Here is a 22,450-nt window from a genome sequence, read left to right as displayed (position 1 = left end):
ATACCTATAGTTTCACCATCCAAAGGCTACTCCAAAATAAAATTAAACTGAATAGTTTTTTATAGGTCCTTGGGATTTGGTTCACAATTAGCTACCAGACCAGAAGCCTTTCATCTAGATCAAACCCCCTTTAGCTATCTTGCTTCCAATAGATAAAAGGAACTCATTGGAAGCTTTTAGGAAACCCACATAAAGACCACTTTCAAACTAGAAGTGGAATTCAACACATGCATGTTCAGATAGCTGGTACTGTTTAACAAAGTACGTCTTTTTGTTCTTTTTTTTTTTCCCTCGGCAATAAAAGAAGAATTCATTAATAGAATAAGAATATACATCTAGGAGAATAATACATCTCCTTAACAAAGTCTGGAATATCCAGGTAAAAAACCCAAAGGAACAAACTACAGACAAAAGGACAAAAGAGAAAAAACCCATCACAAACTAAAAATCTGATACATAGTGCCAATCATGCTGAATATCAGAAAAGTTTGCCTCATTGTAATTCAGAGTTTGTCCAATTAATTTACCATGTCATGTGTCCCATGATTCCATGGTCTTAAATTTCCACGAAAATGTCGAAATTTCCATCGAAATTTCCAATTTCCGTCACCTTCGAAATCGAAATGGCAGTCGATTTCTGTCTTGCATAATTTCCGTCGAAATCTCAACGAATTATCCGAAATTTATCGAAACTTTGAAATTTTAGCAAAATTTGTCGAAATTTATCGAAACCTTGAGAGTAAAGTGAAATTTCTCTTTTAATTTATTTTATTGAAACAAAAGGTTATCACAAGTGCTTTTGAAATTATATGAAAAAATAAACTTATAGCAATATTTTATTTAAGCATTCATGTCTAAATTATCAATATTTGTATAATAAATAATATTTAAATGATTTATAAATTTCATTTGCATTAATTGAATATGTTTAATGTACATTATCTTACAAACATGTTTGATACACATACTATTTTACAACTTTTCCACCTCATACAAAACATAGATGTATTTAATTTGTAATATATTAGTCTTAAAACTTATATTTTTATGTTTGTTAACCATTTCTAAAGCTTCACAAAGAAATCCATGCTTTACTACTAGTTTCCATTATTTTTTCAAATCGAAATTGAAATCGACATCGAAATCGAAATCAAAATTTCCGTCGAAATTTTCGTATTTTTGGAGCTTCGAAATTTGAGTCGAAATCGAAATTTAAGACCTTGCATGATTTTCAATCACAGTTTCCACCTCTAGTTTTGCAATGCCATGTTTACCATCTCCAAGACCCACTGCCTTAGAGGATGCATCACATTATTGGAGACCCAAAGTTGGAATAAAAATCATATCTATATACTCAATAAATGGAATTTTTCACGTTTTAACAATTGTTTACAATTTTATATCATCTAGATTTAATTAATTCTAAAATATGTTTTAAATTATTCAGAATTTCTTCTCTCCTATATCAAATCTCCCTTGTCTAAACAAATATCCATGTCCTCAATGCAATGGAAAATAACAACAAATTATTTACAAATTAGAGAGAGAGTCTGCGCATACCTTGCAGAGTCATATTGAAAAGATGCTGGACCTCACTAAGCTGCCCATCCATTATGCTCTACAAAGTCAAAGAATAATGGATTTTCAAATATGAAGCAAGCATAGGGACAATGGAAAACAGTGAAAACTATAGTCTTGATGGATATTAAAATATGGGCAACACAAAGTAAGTGGAGTTAGAAGAGGCGTCACTCCAAAGCGAAGTTACAGAGATCGAAACCAGAGATTCGAAAACTAGAAATGGCGAACCCCAAGGTTTTCTTCGACATGGAGGTCGGCGGTGCCCCGGCCGGAAGGATTGTGATGGAGCTTTTTGCCGACACCACGCCGCGCACGGCGGAGAATTTCCGCACACTGTGCACCGGCGAGAAGGGCATCGGGAAGAGGGGAAAGCCCCTGCACTTCAAGGGGTCGACCTTCCACAGAGTGATTCCGGACTCCATGTGCCAGGGCGGCGACTTTACCAACAGCACCGGCAGTGAGTTGATCTACGGCCAGAAGTTCGCCGATGAGAACTTCATCAAGAAGCACACTGGTCCAGGTGTGCTGTCCATGGCGAACGCTGGGCCCAACACCAACAGCTCGCAGTTCTTCATCTGCACCGTGAAGATGTCTTGGCTGAACGGGAAGCACGTGGTGTTCGGGCAGGTCATGGAGGGGTTGGACGTGGTGAAGGCCATAGAGAAGGTTGGATCCAGCTCCAGACGGACTTCGAAGCCCATGAAGGTCGCTGATTGCAGTCAGCTGTCTTGAAATTGATCTGGAATCTGTCTATGATTCCGTCTCTGTTTTGAGATTTATGCAGAAATTAATCGATCTTGATATGTGTTTAGGGTTTGTTTGGGGGGATGGGGGTGGTGTTTTGCGTCGAATGTGGTGGATCTTGTCGTTTTAGGCGGTTCTGGCATCGTTTTTATGTGTTGAAATGAGCTGCCTTAATAAGATAGGCTTTGACTGCGTTAACTTTGCTCCAAAAATAATAATAATAATAATAATAATAAAGTGGAGTTAGAAGAGTATCCTGAATGCTACACTGAGAAAAGTAAAGTAGTCCCCCTTAAAAACTATCTGCAATCAGGATTGCTGCCTCATTTTAGGTTTTGTTTATGAAGGATAAAGAGGAATTGTCATTTGGCATCATGAAAGTTGGAGAGAACTAGTTTCATCTCACTAAAGCAGCAAAGCCATGCATCTAAAGGAAACCCCTCCTACTAGCAGGAATATCTGCAGCGGCGGATCTGGGTTTCATGGATTGGGTTTCATGGAAACAACAGCAAGATGTAGAATTAAAATAAAATATCATACTTGTCTTTCTCAAACTATCGAAGTATCCAGCAATTGAAACAATTTCTGTTTAGCATGTACATAATAATTTGAACACTTGAGAGCTTAATTGCTGGAAGTGGTTGAGAGGTTATCATACAATAAAGTTCATTTATTACTGAAACAAGAATAAGAACCTAAAGCCTAACAAATAACCGACATGAGAACCTTTTTTGTGGAGAATTTAGCGATCAACAGAACAGTACAGTACTATCAGTATTTCTAACAACTAAAAGCTACATAGATAGTCCATGGAAGTATGATTCTTGATAATAAACTTTTACAAGAAAAAATTCAAAAGGTGAGCCAATATCTAGAAATATGAATATTACCCTCCACATTCTGCATTTTTCAGAAAGAGACCCTATGCCCTGCTCTAAAGCTTCAACCGAACTTTTCTGGACAACAGTGCAGGCATCCTTGAAGCCACCTGGTTCTTGTATACATTCCAGAAGTGTATCCAGTTCTTTGGTCATTTCTTTGACCTGAAAGAAATTAGAGATTAATTGGCAAAAAAAACTACAGATAAACATTTTTCATAAAAATAAATGCACGCACACTAGAAAAAAATATATATATTGTACTCAGGAAGAAATATTTACAAAAAACAAAAATATAAATGGAGATTTGAAAATGTAAAAGAAAGCTGTGAACAAAAAAATTATTGATTTTCAATGCCCTACAAAGCAGAAATGAACAAAAAGAAAAAGTTGAGTTGAGCATGTAAGAAGCATCTCAAAACAGAAAATAATGATAGCACATTTTTTTGCAATTACATAACCCTTCTGTACATAATCACAAATTACAATGCCATGTGTGACAGTAGTTGATATAAAATAATATAATAAATTGCCATAACCAACAATTTAACAGCAGTGAACAGGGCTAGACTGCAGTAAAGCAAAACTAATAACAGATCATTGCACTGAAAGAGAAAAATGCATTGAAAGGAAGGGAAAGATATTACATTGCCAAATTGTTTTGATAAGTTTGGTTCAGAATTCTGCAGCCGCAACTGGGGATTTCTCAAAGTTTCCTTGGCAGGATGAAATCTGTAGTTAGGAGACTTCCCTAGCACAGAACTTTCTTGTGATGGCAATTGCAAGCTACTAATGGAAGGTAACTGTTCAATATTCATAGGGCCCACTGAAGTGCCTTGTCCCACACTTTTTCCAGATCTGACTAGAGTTGAATGGCCAGTGTTGTCCTTCGGATTCAAAGCGAATTTAACAAGATTCCCAGGAGCATGCCCAGAACTTACAGAAACAGCAGCATTTTCTGGCCTGTTTCTTTGATTAGAAAGTGAAAGTGAAGATCTTACATTAGACTCTTTAGCTAATACGAGTTTTCCACTTGACCAAGATTGGGATGAATTACTCTGTGAACTAATTGACCCTGTCCTTCCTGATAACTCCTTACCCACCTCAACACTTTTTTGTAACTCTTTATAATTTGATTGGCCAGACACATCAGGTTGAAATTCTCCTTTGAAAGAACTACTGCAAGATTCAACTCCGACAGGCTTTTGAATTACAGTCTTGCTGAGATCTCCAACCACATTACTGGTTCGATCCAGGAGAGAAGTTTTCAAAGATGACTGCTCTGAAATTGTACTTCCATACCCAGGAATCCATGAGATTTGTTTATCTATATCTTGGTCAGATTTTACAGAAGTAACCTTTTGTTGCCCATCAACTCCAATTGCCTGTGAACTTACAAGAGGTTTCATTTCCTGGTTGCCACTAACAGTTTCATTATGGGTTATCTGATCAGCTAAAGGCATGGGAATTGTGGGCCTGTTCACTGCAGAAGGCTTTAAATCATTTTTCCCCAGAGAAATCTCACCACCTCCTTTCCATGTGCTCTCATTTTTGTTCTCTTCCCGTGGCTGGAAACCAAAAACTATCTGGTCTGCTCTTTGATCCCCTGATAAAGAAGACAGTTTGGGCATACCATAATCTGAAGGTAGTGCTGCAGGAGTATCCTCCTCAGCTGGAGGCATGGGAATTGTGGGCCTGTTCACTGCAGAAGGCTTTAGGTCATTTTTTCCCAGAGAAATCTCACCACCTCCTTTCCTTGTGCCCTCATTTTTGCTATCTTCCTGTAGCTGGAAACCCAAAACTGTCTTGTCTACTCTTTGATCTCCTGATACAGCAGATAGTTTGGGCATACCATATTCTGAAGGTAGTGCTGCAGGGGTATCCTCCTCATCAGAAAGCGCAGACGTGTCCTGAGGTGCAAAAGGAGTTTCGTTGACACTGCAGAAGAAACTGATTCAGCATCTCATACTAAAAAACAATATTATAAAACTGAGGAAAAGTATTTGGCGCAACTAAAACCAGATTATATGCCCACTAAGGCACAGAATAAGGAAGTGGTGTAATGCCCAAACATTATGTGGAAGAGGATAAAAAAGACTACCTGGCAACATGAAACATAAGAAGCTTCCCCTCAAGAGTCAGACATAGAAGAACACAATAAGGTGAAAGTTTTCTGTGTTCCTCACCCTCAAGCTGGACCTCAACTTTATCATAGAGGGAAGCTTTGTCAATGCAAAGACCCAATATTAGATTATCATCTCCATTCTCTGTAACAGAAAGGTAGGCCGTTTACATAAAATAAAAATAAAAATAAAAATAAAATAAAAACAAACAAACAAACAAACAAAAACAAAAAAACAAAAAAAAAACCAAAAAAAAAGATTGCATTTAAATTTAATTATAAAATGAAAATTTCAATATAAATGAGGGAAGAACTTTCCCAGAAGTTACTCAAAGACGGGTCCCACCACTATGTGAGAAGTGTAGTTACAAGGTCTACAAGTGTGCCCTCATGTGCTTATATATAACACCGACTGCTCAAGAATCCCATGCCATTGGTGTTCTAGGGAGGACATGATGTATGCAGTCTCACCTCCACACCTGGAGAGATGATTCTGTGATCTGAACCTCTAACCTTCAGGTTTGGATGTAACACCCTTACCACTTGGTCAAGGGTCACCCTCTTTTACTAGTATAAAAATCTGCTGAAATATATTTATAAAGATTTACAGGTATTTCATAGGAAGTGTTCTTTGCCAATAAGACACCATAATCTAGGCCAGTGAATCAACAATAGAAATACAGATCACTCACATAATAAATTCCCAGGTAACGAAGTCTATTTAGGGAAGATTCTGAGCCCCTTGCATCAATCTAAAAATTGAAAAACTATCTTCATGGCAGCACGTTTAATGCATTCAAATATGCTACATGAATCAGACAATACTAAGGCACAAACTCAGAAAAATAAATAAACAAATACATAAGATAATTATAATTAAATAAGGAATTAGTTGCACATACCCCCTTTTAAACTATACCACCAGTGGAAATTTTCTCCCTAAACTTTTATCTTGAACAATTAACCATCTAAGTTGTCTACTCTGTTCTTTTATCCTTCTGCCATCCAACTTACACTTAAAAATTAAACATTCTGTCATCAATGAGGAAACAACCCAAAAATACCCAAATACATTTTAAATCAAAATTATCATGCCATTTGCCACTTAAAGCTTGATAAACATTGTTGGCCCAAAACCTAACAGCTTAAGATTTTAGGTAAAATGGTAATATGACTTCGTATCAGAGCTGTGACTGCCAGGAAGTCCTAGGTTCTAGTTTTGTTGCCTGCATTTATTATGTGGTGATTAAAAATTATCATATTTCTAATGGTTGTTATTTATCATTAGTTCTCTCTCCACAAGGAATCGGGTTGCACATGCAGCGGAGTGTTAAATCTTGATATTCATTGTTGGCCAAAAACCAAGCTTAAGAGTATAGGTAAAGTAGTAATCTGCTAGTCTCTCTTTTCTTAAAAAGAGGGCTCATGCCTAAATGATTTCCTTGAAAAAGGATATCACAAATACATTGATTGACATGTAAGGATTTGAGTATAAGAATGCATTACATTATTTTGTAACATGCCTACATGAACAAATGCCAACGGTTCTCTTTTTTTTTTTCCCGTGTTGGGAGAGAGAACCGAACCAAACTCAAATATATATTTATTTACAACAATTGCTGAGACCAATGAAAGTGACAACTCTCAAATTCTTATTTTTATCTCGCATTAATATGTGGTTTCTCCAAGAAAATGAAAGATACCATCAGATGGGTTTATGGGTGCTTGCTTTTGGACCCTCTTACTTTTTATAAATTTATTAGATTCTTTCTTTTAGACAACAAAACAGTACCTAAATGGATTATATGATGATTATTAATGAGCAAGAAGGAAAAAGCACGTACATTGTCATAGCAAGCTAAACCTAACTGCTTGCCTAAAAAAAAGAATAAATGTTTCACAAAAGATCACCAAAAACCATGATTATCAAGGAGTGGTGGTCAAATTTCTACTTTGGGAGTTTTGCAAGCTTTTTCCTTACTTCCAAATTGAAAGAGATTAAAAGCAAATTCAAATGAGGGAATAAAAACACCTCTGTAGATATCAATGTGAAGAAAGAAGCTATTTTGAGAAAAATTTTGGATCATACTGTTGAAGAAATTTCTATGGAAACTGTAAAGTTTGATACACATTGTTGACTCGCAACCTAACAACTTAAGCTTTTAGGTAAAGTGGTAATCTAACATAGTATCAGACCCAAAGGACATGGGTTCTAGTCTCATTGCCCGCATTTATTATGTGGTGTTTAAAAAATTATTGTATTCCCTATAATGGGTTTTATCTAGCCTGTGTGTTTCTCTCCACGTGCTGTCAGGCTGTATGTTTGGGGGAGTGTAAAAGCTTGATATACATTGTTGGCCCCCAACCTAACAGCTTAAGCTTTCAGGTAAAGAGGTAATTTAACAAAAACAAAGCAAGAAGGATTCTCTTGGGACAAGAATCATCCAGGATCATAAATATGGAAGAAATTGCTTGGGAGCAAAAATCTAGAGCCTTAATGCTCAAGGAGAGGAATCTTGATTCTTAACACCAAATTCTTCCATCATGTAGCCCATGCTCATAGGAGATACATCACCTTGAACAAAGTAGTAATTAATGAGGAAGTTTACATGAAGGTGGGAACATCAGAAAAAGCTATTTGCAAATTCTATGGAACCCTTTACTCTGAGCCTTATAGTAGGAGACCCCCCGTTGAGGGAATAAATTTCAGCAGCAGCTGCACCTCTACAGCTAGGCAGCTTAACATCCTTTTAGTGAGGAAGAAATCCTTCGCGCCCTGAAAAATTGAAACAGTGATAAAGCTCTAGGTCCTCATGGCTTCACCATGGTTTTTTTCCAAACAAATCAGAATGTTCTTAAAGCTGAGGTTATTAAATTCTTTGATGAGTTTAATTCTACAGGGCCGATTTGTGGCCAGCATGAATTCTACCTTTGTTGCTGACCTGAGAGAAGGTGGGTGCTGTTAACATCAAAGATTTTTTGCCTGACAAGTTCCGGGGGCAGTGTTTACAAGCTTTGATCCTAGGTTCTTGCCTCAAGATTGAAAAAATAAACCCTGGAACTCATAGGACAGCATCAGTGTGGCTTTGTCGAAGGAAAATCATGGATACTGCCCCTATTGCTTCGGAAATTGTGGATAGTCACTCCAGAGCTAGAAAGGAAGGATTTGTATGTAAACTCGACATGTAAAAAACATTTGACCATGTTATCCAGATTTTCTTTTGTATGTCCTCAAGAAAAAGGTTTTGGGAACTTATGGTGCAACAGATTGAGCAATGCATCAGCACGCTGTCCTCAATTCCCTTTAATGGTTGCCCTCCAGGCTTCTACCACTCTTCTAGGGGATTATGAAAAGGGGATCCTTATCTCCATTCTTTTCATCACTATAATGGAGATGATAAAATATTCAGTTTTAAAATGTGCAAATTGGATGGCAGGTGAGTAAATGCACAATACATGCAACCTAGGTGGTTAATTGCTTGAAATCATAATTTGGGGTGAGGGGGTGACCACCACTGTCAGTGTAGCTTAAGGAGGAAATATGCAAGTGCAGTTTGAGGATGAAATGTCCAACTGACCCAAAAATAAGTAATAGCTAAACAAGGGAAAAAAAATACTCAATCCCCACGGTTTAAACCCAAAGTATAAATTTCAGAACCTTGAAGCTCAATACTTGGGAATGGAGAGGGGATTGATATTGGTAGTACATTTTAAGGAGGAAATGTGCAATTGATCCATAAAAATATAACAGAAAACAAAGCAAACAATCACTTGATCCCCTTAAGTTTCAATCCAAAAAATAAGTTTGAGCACCTTGAAGCTCAATCCTCGGAAGCAAATTATCTCGCCCGATATCAATGACTGCAGCTTCACTATCGTCAGATGCTGACGAACCAATCAATACAATATGTTGATCTGTGTTCTTTCTGTTAGCTGTAATTGCAAGCTCACTGTGGTAAAAACCAAAACAAGGCAATATTAGCTATCGCCAATCAATGAAAGATTAAGCTAATGAACATTAGAAATGATTATTAACCCATGCATTAAAAGTGATAGGATAACTTACTGTCATTTAAATCCAAATTATCAAATGACAAGAAAAATAATGATTAGCAATTAATCTATATTAACTATTATTCCAATGAGTTCAAGATTTTCTTTTAGAATAGACTACAAAGATTCAACTGAAAAATGGCAAGAAAATGATCTTTAGTCCAATTGCTCGTCAGAGATTACACAATGAATGTCCAACCACACTAAAGATCAGTAAGAAAACAGTTTCAAACCTGAGAGACCTAAGTCGATTGGCAAAAGCACAATTAAACTATGGTTAAGAAATGGAAGAAAAATACAAGGGAGAGTAAAGAGATAGCTGTTGGACAGCAGAAAACATCATTGAGAAGATCTGGCCTATAACCTGTTTAATTCTAATATTTTGATATGACACAAATACCCCAACACAAAAACATAAACACTGTAAATATAGCTACCACCGCTTTAACAATCCCCCTGAAGTCGGGGATATAAAGATATCCCATCTTGCTACAACTTACAACCATTAGAGAAAGCAAGTTCAAATAGTCATTACAGATAGATCTCCATCTTTGTGAATAAATCTCCCATCTAGTAAATGACGAGCTCAGAACATTTTATATCACAACATTCCTCACAAAGTGCAATCAGCTTCAATGTTCTTAGTCATCCCATGAGACACAATATCTCTAGCAATGTAAATAGAAGCCAGATTACTACAAAATATATCCATAGGCTTCGTTACCAAAAAATCCATTTCAAACATAAGAGAATAGACCTTGCTAACTGACAGAATGTGCCATAGGCTCATAGCTGGATACTCTGCTTCATCACCAGATCTTGCTACCGTAGTATGTTTCTTGCAATGGTAGGTAACATGATCACCACCAATAAATGAAAAATATCCAGTAATATGTCTTCATTGTTTTACAAAACGAGCCCAATCCCCACCAAAATATCTACCAATATCAAAGTTTCTATTACGCATGTACACCAAGCAAAATAATCCTACAAGCAGTGTCCTAGCATCCCCACTTGGTATTTTCCAAACACTGACTAACCATCCAACAGAAAAGAATATGTTGGATCTAGTGACAATCAAATAAATCAGCTGACCAACCAACATTATATACCAAATTTTCTCTTGAAAACCAAGTCTGCCATCCTTAGCAAGTTAAAAGCATATGTTTGCTTACACAAGTTTAAGCCTTTAAAAAACTTATCTCCAAACCAAGGAAACAAGAGAGTTGCCACACCTTTGGCTTGAAATTTTTTTGCCAAAGTGAATACTTAATATTTACATCCTCACGCTCGTGAACCCCACTGCCAACACCTCGACCGCAATCCCTCAACCACCCCCCCCTCCCCCTCAATGTATTAAAACTCGTCCCTAGAGCAGCAATTGTTATCAGACATTTTCATACCACATCCACTCACTGTACATTTTCGCCTTCTCCACAACAAGTGCTTCAATCACAACAATTATCCAAAGCCAAAACCTTGCATCAAATATTTTCAATCCCCACTTCCTTCGTCTCAGACCTTGTTTCAGAAACCCCTCACTTCTTCTCAGATACTGCAATCCGAAACCCTAAAACTTCTCCAAGCCTTTACACGATCACTTCTTACTCCAACAACATTAATAAATGCGTTTTGATTACTTTTTCCGAGTTAACTTCAAGGTTATCAATTGTTGAAGCTTGATATACATTGTTGGCCCACAACCTAACAGCTTAAAAACCAGTTTGGTATCGTTGTTGCTTTATGTTTCTATTTCTCCACAATGGGAAATATATATATAGAAACGCATTTGTTTCTGTCGTCATTTTTCTGTTTTTGCTGCCGGTTTTTATTTGTTTGCCAAAAAACTGAAAACCAGATTTTAGGGTTTTCAATTGTTTTGGCAACCTGTTGCCAAAAATTTTAATATCCAGAAATAGTTTTTTAGGATTAAATTATTCATTTTATACACTTTTAAATTAAAATCAAAATTAAATGATCATATGAATTTCAATATAATTAAAATAAAAATATATATAAATTCAAAAAAAAAAAATAATACAGCCAATTACAAAATACTTTTACTATTTTTTCAATAAGCATGTCCAATAAATTTTTTATTGTAAAGTAAAATTTGAAAGTAGAACAATTAAGTAAAATAATTATAATAAATATTATTTTTATAATAGCAAATTTTTTAAATTCATTTTATTTGTAATTTTATTATTTAATCATATTTTTATAATAGTTTGATTTAAAGATGAAAATGAGAATTCTTTTTAATTAGGTTTTTAATTTGTGTTAGTTTTATAAATGTTAACCAAACAGACTGCTGGTTTCTAGTTTTAGTTTCTGTTTCTGGTTTTTGGTTTTCAATTCCGGTTTTTGTTTCTCCAATTTTTGACAATGATACCAAACAGGTCCTAAGCTTTAAGGTAAAGTGGTAATCTAACATGGTATCAGAGCTGGTTACTAGGAGGTCCTCGGTTCTAGTATTTTTTCCCATGTTTATTGTGTGCTATTTAAAAAGTTATTGTATTCCCTGTATATTTATTGAATTTCACGTGCTATTGGGTTGCACATGTAGGGGGGTGTCAAAGCTTAATATACGTTGTTGGCCCAGAACCTAGCAGCTTAACCTTTTAGGTAAAGTGGTAATCTAACATCAATGTCGAGGACAGTGGGGCCACTCAGATTTAGGAACCTTCTGGAAAGAGAATGTCTGTTAATCATGGCCTTAAATTTCCACAAAATTGTCAAAATTCCCATCAAAATTTCCGCTTTCCACCACCCTCGAAATCAAAGTGCCATTCAATTTCCATCTTATATAATTCCCTTCAAGATTTCATCGAAACATCTAAAATTTATCGAAATGTCAAAACTTTTGCAAAAATTGTCGAAATTTTAACTATAGAATAAAATTTCCTTGGAATTCAAATGTGAGCTTTAGACGCAAAGTGAAATTTCTCTCTTAATTTTTCTTTTTCTTTTCTTCTATTGAAACAAAAGATTATCACAAGAATTTTTGAAACTATATGAAAAATTAAACTTCAATATTAGCAACAACATTTTATTGAACCATTCATAAATTATTTTTATTTGTATAATAATAATATTAATTGATTTATGAGTTTCATTAATATTAATCAAGCATGTTTAATACAATATTATATTACAAATATGTTTAATACACATACTATATGACAACTATTGCACCTCATTCACAACATAGATATATTTAATTTATAATATACTAGTCCTAAAATTTACATTATCATGTCTATTAACCATTTCTAAAATTTCATCAAAAAATTACATTCTTTACTACTGATTTCTATTATTTTTTTAAATTGACATCAAAATTGAAATTTCTATCGAAATTTCCACACTTTTGGAGCTTCGAAATTTTATTTGAAATCAAAATTTAGGTGCTAACCATGACAATTGAAAATTTTCATTGGCTTCAGAATATACTAGTCAGGACTTTGTGTACTTGAAAAGGGCTCAAGGGGTCTGCTCTTGCAAGTGGTAAGAGGTTTCTTGCAACTGCAACTTCTAGCAAACAAATTTGGTCACTTTCAGTGCTTGTAAATATTGGAGAACATGAAAGGAACAAATCTGTTTATTTCTTGAAAGGTACAGAGGCTTATGGATGGTGAATATATCTTCTAACAGTGAAGGAATTGTCAATCACCAAAGATGAGAGCAGCTAGAGGGTACATTGTGATGTGATGCAATGTGAGGAATCTGGGTTAACGAACATCAGAAGGATCAAATTAGGAGAGAAAGCCAGAGGAAATCAGAAGTTTCTGCTTGGCTTGTATGCCAATGTCCTTCAAATTTTCTACTGAAGGATTTTTCGTTTTCCAAATAAGTCTCCACAATAGTTGGGGTCCTTTCCATGCTAAATGATGAAGGTTTTCGATTGATCTAATATTTGCAATAAATAAGGGAAGATATACTTCTAGTTTCAAAAGATTTGAGAATAATTTAAAATTCAAACACTATCCTTTTAAAGGTGATCCCAATGTGCCAAAATTCCAGAAGGATTCAGTCAAGCTGGACACAAGAACTCTTATCCTCGTTCTTCAGCCAAATAAAAGTGGAAATAGATTGTTAAAAGGCCCTCATTGATTGGGCCTACTTTCAAATGATAAGGATTCCTTACTCACTTCTAAAAAAACCTCATTACAAGCAGTGTATAATGTAACTCACAATTTCGAGAGTCACGGAGACAACCAAATTGGGGTAGTTGGTGAGAGTTTCACCAACAAAAGAGACTTCGCACAAGAGTCTTTCAGGGAATGCTAACTGAAGAGAAGATGGATACCTAAATTCAAGGTATGCAAAGAAGAGGAAGAAAGTAATTACAAAGATTCATGAAGTTTCAAGCTCGATGATAGTGAATTAGATGCACCCTAAGAAATTCCAGATTGTATTGAGTTAAGATTATAGAATGAAATGATCCTATATGCTCCCTCTAGCTTTAGAGAAGCCATGCTACTAGACAAGTCGTGTCTAAAGCAAGATGGCGACACTTCTGATCACGACCAAGAATTGGATGATAAATATAGGGAGGAAGCCACCTTTCAATTGTAGAGATTCATGAATTTGAGGATAAATACATGCAATCATCCCTTTTGATAGGTTTGAAGAACTCTCAACTCTTTGACAAGGATGCGGCTTGTCTTTTGCCTAGCCAACAATGGAATAAGGGAATTAAAGCAAGTAAACTAACAAACGGGTGTAGGCAACCTTCATGTTTCTTCTTTTGATTATCATAGCACAGATTTTCTTTGGAATCATACACATCCAAGTGGCCTTGAGGTTAAAGGAACTACAGCTAAGGGTATCCTTTCGGGTAATTCTTTACCTCCTCACTTGGCCTCTCCTACCATGCAAAAACTCCCAAGTATTTGCACTGAATTTCTTAATTCTAGAAAAGGTATTCTACCTTTACTACTGAAATATTCTTTTGAAAAGAATGATTACTTCACCAAAGAGTATTAGGTTAGTGAGCTTTATAATTCCAAAAAAGGTATTTTTACATTTGCTTGTGAAATATTCTTTTGAAAAGAATGATTGCTTCGCCAAAGAGTACTAGGTTCTACAACACCCTCGACTTTAGACCCACAAGGGGATGGGGAGACAGCCAAGACCAGAAAGAGTTCCTAGAAAAACTGGGGTGTAATTTAGTTAATCCCCTATGAGAAAAATTGGAAGTTGGCGTTGGCAATTCCTAATTATATTGTTACTCTCGACTACAATGGCTCTCTTCATTGACTTCGTCCTCCATTCTACACACCGATGCTGCTCCAATGCAAACTGAACAGTGCTCCAATGTTGACAATCTCAAACACTCTACTCCATGATGGTTCTCTTCTACTCCGACACTAACTAAATTGTGCTCCAACACCAATGATGTCAAACACACTAATCTCGTGATGATTCTCTTGTTCGACTTTGTCCGCCTCACTCCACTACGCTCGCAATCATGCCATCTTGCTCTTCCATCTCTAAACTAAATTTCTACTAGGGTATCAACACAACCTTGCCTTCACCCCTCATTCCCCTTCGCCCTCAGCCAGTAAAACTCCACTTGTCTCTCGGGTACTCACAAAAGCCCTAACTCTCATCTAAAAATCCTTTATCTCCTCTTCTTGTTTCCCTCAGCCCTTTCACCAACTCACAATAAACCAATGTACTGCCCTAAATCCTTCACTATCTCTCCTTTAGCATACAGCTCCTTACCCAAACCTCCACTTCATGCACAAAACGCATTTAACATTTCTAAACCTCCCTATTCTCGTCTTTAGCGCCCACATGGACCACAACATCTCAATCCATAACAAGTGATTTCCTTCAAAGAGAAAGGGGGTCATTGGTGAATCGTCAAGAGGACCAAAAGGTGCTAATTCTCATTCTCCATTTCCGAAGATGGCCAAATATGCTACTAGGGAACTTAACATGTTCCTCTTCACAAAGACTCTGCACCCTTGGGCGAGAATTCCCAAAGCTCCAAACTATATTGTGCTACCTCAACAAACGATGAATGCCTTCGGGAGATTCATCTTACTGGAGAAAATGCCTCACAAAGGAGTGCCGAGTTTAGTTTGCATTCCAGATGGTGAGGGGGCTTCCTTCTGGATAGATATCTCAGAAGCAAACAAAAGGATTGTTCAAAGGCAAAGTAGAACGACCTAAAGACCACTGTTTGAGATGCCTAGATTGTGGGTCTACCAACATTGGCAACACCAAAATTTTACTCACCAAAAAGACTACTTTTCTCAGCCAAAACCACCTGAGATAAGAAGCAACCTTGATTTGGGTACGCTAAAAGCTCAAGGGAGAGACACGAGACTTAGGTCTCCTACATTAGGAAAAAAAAAAATTCAAATTTAAAGGGGAAAGAAAGCCTAGGATGGGTGACCTTTTGGACCATTACATTGAACCCAAGGGAGCATATATTGGTACATAGTTTGAAGTGTTTTAGTCCCACAAGGAAGCGTTGGTGTGAAGCCAATCAAAGACACGTCTTTTGTTGCTCAAAATACCAACTCAATTGGACATACCTCGTCCAGTAAGGGGAGCAAGTCTCTTTCATCCTCACCAAAATCAGTTTGAAAGAGGATGTTTTGAAGAGGCCCTCGGCAACTTGCAAAAGGATTAAGTCCCAGTTAGGAGTGCGAGGCTTTGATCAAAACAAGGGCAAACAACTTGTCCCATCAGAGAAAGATGAAGAAGAGCATTTCAGCCCTATTTTGTCAAACTACAAAGGACTCCTTGTTGGCCTAACAAGGCTTAGAATCTTATTTTGATGATAACAAATCAAGGGTACTTAACATATTTGGTTAAGTGAAGTTTCAGGGCTAAAATGTTTTGTTAAAGGATCAAGATCTCAAGTATTTGAAGAGTTTATTAAAAGCTTGGAGTTAAAGATAGAAGATCTGATCAAGCTAAAGCCTATTGAAGAAAGAAGTCAAGATAGCCACAAAGAATGGAAGCAAAATGCATGAAGACTTAGTGCTTAGAAAGTGTTAGCTTATAAGAAGTCTCATGTAAGTACTTCACGATTTCAATACAAATGTTTGAAGCTCTTAGGACCTATATTTTGACTTAGAGACCTATTTTTGAAAACCATGGAAAATATTTTTTAAAAGTCTCATTTAAGTTTTCCAAGATCAAAGGTTAAAGTGTTGAAATCAAAGTTTTTAAAAATTCATAAAAGTTGTAAGCTCAGGCAACTAGTGTAGTTCGATCAGGAGACTGACCTTTTTATGCTGACAAAGTTAAGCGAACAGAACTAAGACAGGCGACTGACCACTTAGGCTCAGGCAACTGACTCAGCACTGTGTTTGAAAAATTCGCTGAACTGTAAAGGCTCAGGCGACTGACCCAGGTCACAGTCAACTGACCTTCGTACTTTAAAATTTAAACAGCGAGGGAAAGTTTCCAAAATTGATTTCTTGGACTCCAAACTTGGAGAAAACTTCGGAAACACTGCAAGCAACTTGGGGAACACGAATGAATTCTTTTATTACTCTATAAATACATGTTATTTTCACAAATCAAATACGACAATCACAACAATCAAGCATACATATCTTGAGAATTTGAAATTGCCTCCTGAAATATTTTCAAAAGTTCTTGTCGTGCTTGTGCTAATTCAACTCACGATTTCTGATCATTTCGACTAAGATTTTCAAATCAAATTAGAACTGTGGTGATATTTATCTAAGCATCATTCATTTATATTGTTTATTGTTGAAGTATCTTGTATTTCAATTGTACAAATCTGCTCTAACTGAGAGTTTCTCTTGTATGAACCAAAGTTGTTCTTGTTTCTTGTTTTCTTAATGAGTCAGGGTGGTTGGATCATTGCCTAGCAAAAAGGGGTAATCTTGTTAGAGAGGGATCTCCATCTCATAAGGAGAGAGGTTGTAACTTTGCCTAATAAAAAAAAGTTGGAAAGGAAAATCCTCACAGCAGTTGCTTGGGGTAAGGACGTAGGCTGCTGGCCGAACCTTGTAAAAATCTGGTCTACAGCTCTTCCTCCCTACTCTCTTTAATTTACTGCAAGTATATAACCTGCGTGTATGATTATTAAATACTTGTTGCATATTGGAAGCTGCTGAAATACTAAGTGTGGTTTATATTTGAAATCAGCACATTATCTTATTGATTGTTGGTTGGTTTAAATTAAGAAGTAATATTGAATGCTGATTTTGAATATCACAAGCTGAAGTTGATTTTTGTTAAATTAATCAAAGGAAAGTTTAAGCCTTTACAAGATCAAAACTTTGAATTGTAACTATCCATTGTTTAAGAAAAATCTGATTTTGAATAATTGAAACTCTGAAATTTTAATCAAGCTGATCTTTAACATCATAAAAGATCGAACTTGGATTGATTGTTCACTAAACATCAAAGGATTGTTGATCAATATTATTTTGTTTGTGTGATTGCTAAATATCAATTTGCTAGGTTGTAAAACAAAGTTATAAAGAAATTTTAAAAAACCCAATTCCCCCCCCCCCCCCTCTTGAGAGTATACCTAAATTCTCAATCCTTATCAATAGCCTTGCAAGAAAGACGAGTTCAAGGACCACCACCAATGCACATATTTTTCGAGTCGCACTATTGGGGCTCCATCTTTTGACAAAGCTTGCAACTCTTCCTTCCAAGGAGAAGTGAGTCCAAACCAAGTTTATCTTCCAAAAAACCTAAGTCCTAGAACCCCCTTAACCCATATTGTTTTGGTTAAAAACTTGGAGTCTCCTATAGTGCCAATTCACCCACATTTCGACCTAGAACATGAGGCTTTAGAAAATATGCAAGTCATCCATGCCATTGATGATTGTAATCCACCTATTTTGTTAGAATCTCAAAAAAGCCACCTATGCGTCATAGGGAACCATTCGAGGAGGGCTCTTCCTTGCCCTTAAACCTATTAGAAGATGAGAGGGATAAACTAGAACTTGGAAGCTCATGAACAATTATAAGAGCAGGATTTGGCTACTCTAGAGGTGAGAGAATCAAGCTAAGAAAAGGGGATTCCGGGGATAGTAAAAAGGCCAAGAAACCTAAGAGAGCTCTATCGAGGTTGGCTTCATTGTTCAAACATGACAAGGGTGGCAAGTCATCTAGGGCCCTTTTGTGTGCATAATAAAGATCCTTTCTTGGAACGTTGGTCTAGGTAGTTAAGCCAAAAGGGGAGCGGTTAAGGAGCTTACTTCTAAGGTCACACCTAATATTTTGTTCTTCCAAGAAACTTATCTAAGGGGAAGTTGATTCCTTTACAATTAGAAGCCTCATCAAGGGCATCTAGAGGTCAAATTATCATTGAGATACTAGAATAGCGTCCTTTAAGAAAATCCTTGAGATGTCCTATTCTCTATCTATCCTCCTTCGATATTGAAGGTGTAGGGGACTGGTGGTTCACCTACATTTATAAGTCAAATGGTGTCTCTTTGAGAAGTCAATTCCTTGAGGAGCTTGCAGACATTTTTGGGTTGTGTAGCCCTAACTAGTTTTTTTTTTGGGAACCGGGGGGGGGGGGGGGGGGGGTGGTGTTGGGGGTGGGTAAGAGACAGTGGCGGGAATACTTTAATGTGTCTCACAACTCTACAAAGATCCTAGGGAACACTAGGGCCTTCACAAGTATCAGAAAATTTGACTTCTTTATTCGGGATTGTGGGCTTAGATATATCCCTATTGATAATGGCAGCTTCACTTGGGGGACTTTTGAGGATAGACAGGCTTGATCCCGCATGGACAGATTTCTATTCACAAATGAGTGCGAGGATGGGTTTCCTCATCATGTTCAGCAAGTGCTCACTAGAACCACTTCTGATCACTACCCTCTCCTTTCAGAGTCTAAAAAAAGTGCCCCAAGGGGGAGGGGGGGCACTCCCTTCCTTTTCCTGAACGTGGTTAACTCATCATTCATTTAGGGAGAGGGTTAAAGGCTAGTGGAGCGGGAGTCAAGTGGAGGGGTGGGGGGGTTTTAATTCATGAAAAAACTGAAATTCTTGAAGTCTAAGTTGAAAATATTGGAATAAAGAGACTTTTATAAATGTCAAAACTGCTAAAAACAATATCCTCTCTGAAGTTATTGAATTGGATAGGTTAGAATAGTGCGGCCTTCTCAAGGAGGAGGATACGAGCAGGTTAGAAATCCTCTTATTAAAAGAGGACATGTGCAGGCCTCAAAAGTAGTCAAAGGCAAAATGAGTGAAGGAGGCGGCATTGCAATTATGGTTATATCCATAGCGTAGTGAATAGAAGGAAAGGATACATCAAGGAGTTGATCCGAGATTTTGGCCAAGTAGTTGGTGGTCAATCTCATATTGCAATTGAGATTACGAAATAATATAAAAATTTATTTTTTTGAAGAGATCCCAAATACATTGATGGTGGAAAGAGCCTGGATTGGAATCCCATCCAAGAGAATTCTACTAGGTTCCGGGAAAAGTATTTTGAGACCAAATTTGTCTTTGGCATGTGTAGAGATAAGGCCACTAGCCCCGACGACTTCTTACTGGTGTCTTTCAAAGAAAGTTGGAGAGTGTTGGAAGTTGATATCCTAAATTGTTTTTATGAATTTCATTGCGAGGGTGTGGTCAATGTTAGTGTAAATTCCACTTTCGTCACCCTCATTCCCAAAAAGAAGAGAGCTAGAAGAATTGCCAACTTTAGACTGATAAGCTAGTTACTAGCCTATACAATGGCATAGCATACTTCATCCATGATAGACAAATCCTTGATGCAATATTGGTGACTAATGAGGTGGTTGATGATGTGAGGGGAAGGGGGTAAGATGGGAATTATCTCAAGGTAGATTTTTGAGAAAGCTCGCAATGAGTTTAACTAGGTTTTCTTAGATAAGGTGTTGGGTAAAAAAGGCTTTGGGGACCGATGGAGAAAGTGGATCAAGGGGTGCCTTAGCTTTACTTATCTTTCTGTCACCATCAATGGTCAGCTTAGCAAGTGTTAGGGCCTCAAGAGGTCCCAAACAAGGGCATCCACTCTCCTCGTTCTTGTTCATTCTAGCTGTTAAACACTCTTAGTAGGATGCTTCTCCATGCTCAAGGTAAGGAAGTTATCAAGGGTTTGCATGTAGGGAGGGAGGAAGTGAAGATCGCTCACCTCCAATTTGTTGATGACACCCTACTCCTTCTCAAGGACAATTCTGCTAAATTCTGATGTCCTTCTGTATCTAAAATGGCCTTGAGATTAACATGTCCAATAATGGGACAGAAAACATCAATATGGGAAAGAGAGCTCTTCAAAAAATTTTTTAGTAGGTTGTGAATCCCTTGAGTGCCACCTATCCTATCTCGGTCTCCCTCTAGGAGGGAACTCAAACGCTAAAGTCCTCTAGGATCCTATGGTTGGTAAGGTGGCTAGGAGATTCGAGGGTTGGAAGAAGACTTATTTCTCTTTTGGGGGATAAGTCACTTTAATTAATGCCTTGCTCTCTAACATTCCTCTTTGTTGTCTTTCCATATATACGATTCCTCAATTCCTTCAAAAGTAGCCAAATTGCCAAAAAGACTGATGCATTATTTCCTTTCATTAACTTTCAGGAAACATGGGAAAGACTAAGCTAGGATGTGGTTAGCAAATCTAAGCCTGAGGAACCCCGCTGCCCTGAGGGGTGGTTGGGCATCAGGAATGTCATATTCAAAAGCATCTACCTTATAGGCAAAAGGCTAGGAAGGTTCTCTCTAGAAGTTGACTCCATATGGCCTAACATGATTAAAAGCAAGTATGGGATTAAACGGAATAGGTGGGAAATGAAAGGCAGTAGCATAACTCTCACATGTATAAATGGAAATTTGTGTCCCAAGTAGCTCGTCTTTTCTTTTCTTTTACTCAGTTTAAAGTGGATAATGACAAAAAATCCACTTTTGGGAGGACGTGTGGTTGGGAATAGGTAAAGTCTTCATTGGATTTAAATTTTCTCATTTATTTAAGCTTTCTTTGCTTCATAATGCTCCCATCAGCTCCTTTATTTCTTTTGAGGGAAGTCCTTCTTGGGATTTCCATATCTTTATAAATCTCAATGGAAGAGAGGTCGAAGAGCTCACTAGCCTTCTTTCTTTATTGGACCATCATGTTCCTACCGTTCATGAAGGCAGGCCTTGGATCAATGGTAAGGTTGTTCCTTTTTGACTGGTTGGTGGCGAGTTCAAGTCCAAGGAAACAAGCCTCTCTACATAAAAGCAAGGATTAGTTTGTGTACACTGTGATGACCCTTTCCCCACCCTCGCAAAATGGGGAGCCTTGTGGCCTGAGGACACCCTTTATGTTCCTACCATTCATGACAATGGAAGAGTGTGGGAGGGTGATCCCTCATGTACTTCACTTCTAAATCCATTTTATCACACCTTATAAAACCCCCTCCCCCAACCTTATCCCTTGGAACCACATTCTTTGGAGGTCTAAGGTCCCTAGGAAGATTCAAGCTTTTGGTTGGATTGTAATCCTGGAAACACACAAGATTTGTTTCAGAGGAGAAGGCCCCATTAAGCTCTCAGTCTTGATATGTGCTTCATGTGTTATGCAAGCAATGAAACAAATGCCCATTTTTTTGTGCATTGTAGGGTTGCATTGGAGTTCTGGAATGCTCTTCTTCTCAAGCAGGGGAATACTGGGTGGCCCTGAGAAAGGCGTGAGACTTGTTACTAGTCAACTCCTAAAGTTTGGAAAGAATAGAAACGAAAGAGCTCTTTGGTTTGCAGTTGTCTTCCCCATTCTTTGGACCTTGTGGAGTGAGAGAAATGCTAGGATTTTTAACGGTCGCTCAATCTGTCCATGGTTACTTTGGGATAAAGAAACTTTCCATACATCCATTCAGTTGCACTTTAGGGTGTAACATAACTCTTATTCAAGCTTGCCTCTTCTATTCCCTTGCATTATTCATCCCTTTTTAGAAATCTGGTGAGAGTTTCCAGCAGATTGGAGAAATTGATGAGGGATTTCCTGCAACCAGGCAGAAGATGGCAAGCAGAAGAGAGATCATTTAGTAGGTTGGAACATTGTGAGTAGGTCTAAAAGGGAGGCAGGCCAAAGTCTAGGTAATTTGGTA

The 22,450-nt window shown here is 37.2% G+C and overlaps 2 protein-coding genes across 2 annotated transcripts in view; one reads left to right on the top strand and one right to left on the bottom strand.

The window, feature by feature from the left end:
* Positions 1-22,450, bottom strand: part of LOC131160230 (nuclear pore complex protein NUP214) — a 96,692-nt gene that overhangs the window by 22,502 nt on the left and 51,740 nt on the right. The window contains exons 7-11 of the mRNA XM_058115670.1: positions 9,139-9,275; positions 5,305-5,470; positions 3,851-5,141; positions 3,216-3,368; positions 1,561-1,618 (exon numbers count right to left, since the gene is read on the bottom strand). Coding sequence (XP_057971653.1) covers positions 1,561-1,618; positions 3,216-3,368; positions 3,851-5,141; positions 5,305-5,470; positions 9,139-9,275 — 1,805 coding nt within the window. The remainder of the gene's footprint in view (positions 1-1,560; positions 1,619-3,215; positions 3,369-3,850; positions 5,142-5,304; positions 5,471-9,138; positions 9,276-22,450) is intronic.
* Positions 1,764-2,522, top strand: LOC131160231 (peptidyl-prolyl cis-trans isomerase-like). The gene has a single exon (XM_058115671.1). It carries the CDS (start codon positions 1,801-1,803, stop codon positions 2,311-2,313), a length of 513 nt encoding a protein of 170 aa, XP_057971654.1. The 5' UTR covers positions 1,764-1,800; the 3' UTR covers positions 2,314-2,522.

Source organism: Malania oleifera, chromosome 7, assembly GCF_029873635.1.
Source record: "Malania oleifera isolate guangnan ecotype guangnan chromosome 7, ASM2987363v1, whole genome shotgun sequence".
Classification (NCBI taxonomy): Eukaryota; Viridiplantae; Streptophyta; class Magnoliopsida; order Santalales; family Ximeniaceae; genus Malania; species Malania oleifera.
This window is presented reverse-complemented; position numbering and strand designations above follow the sequence as displayed.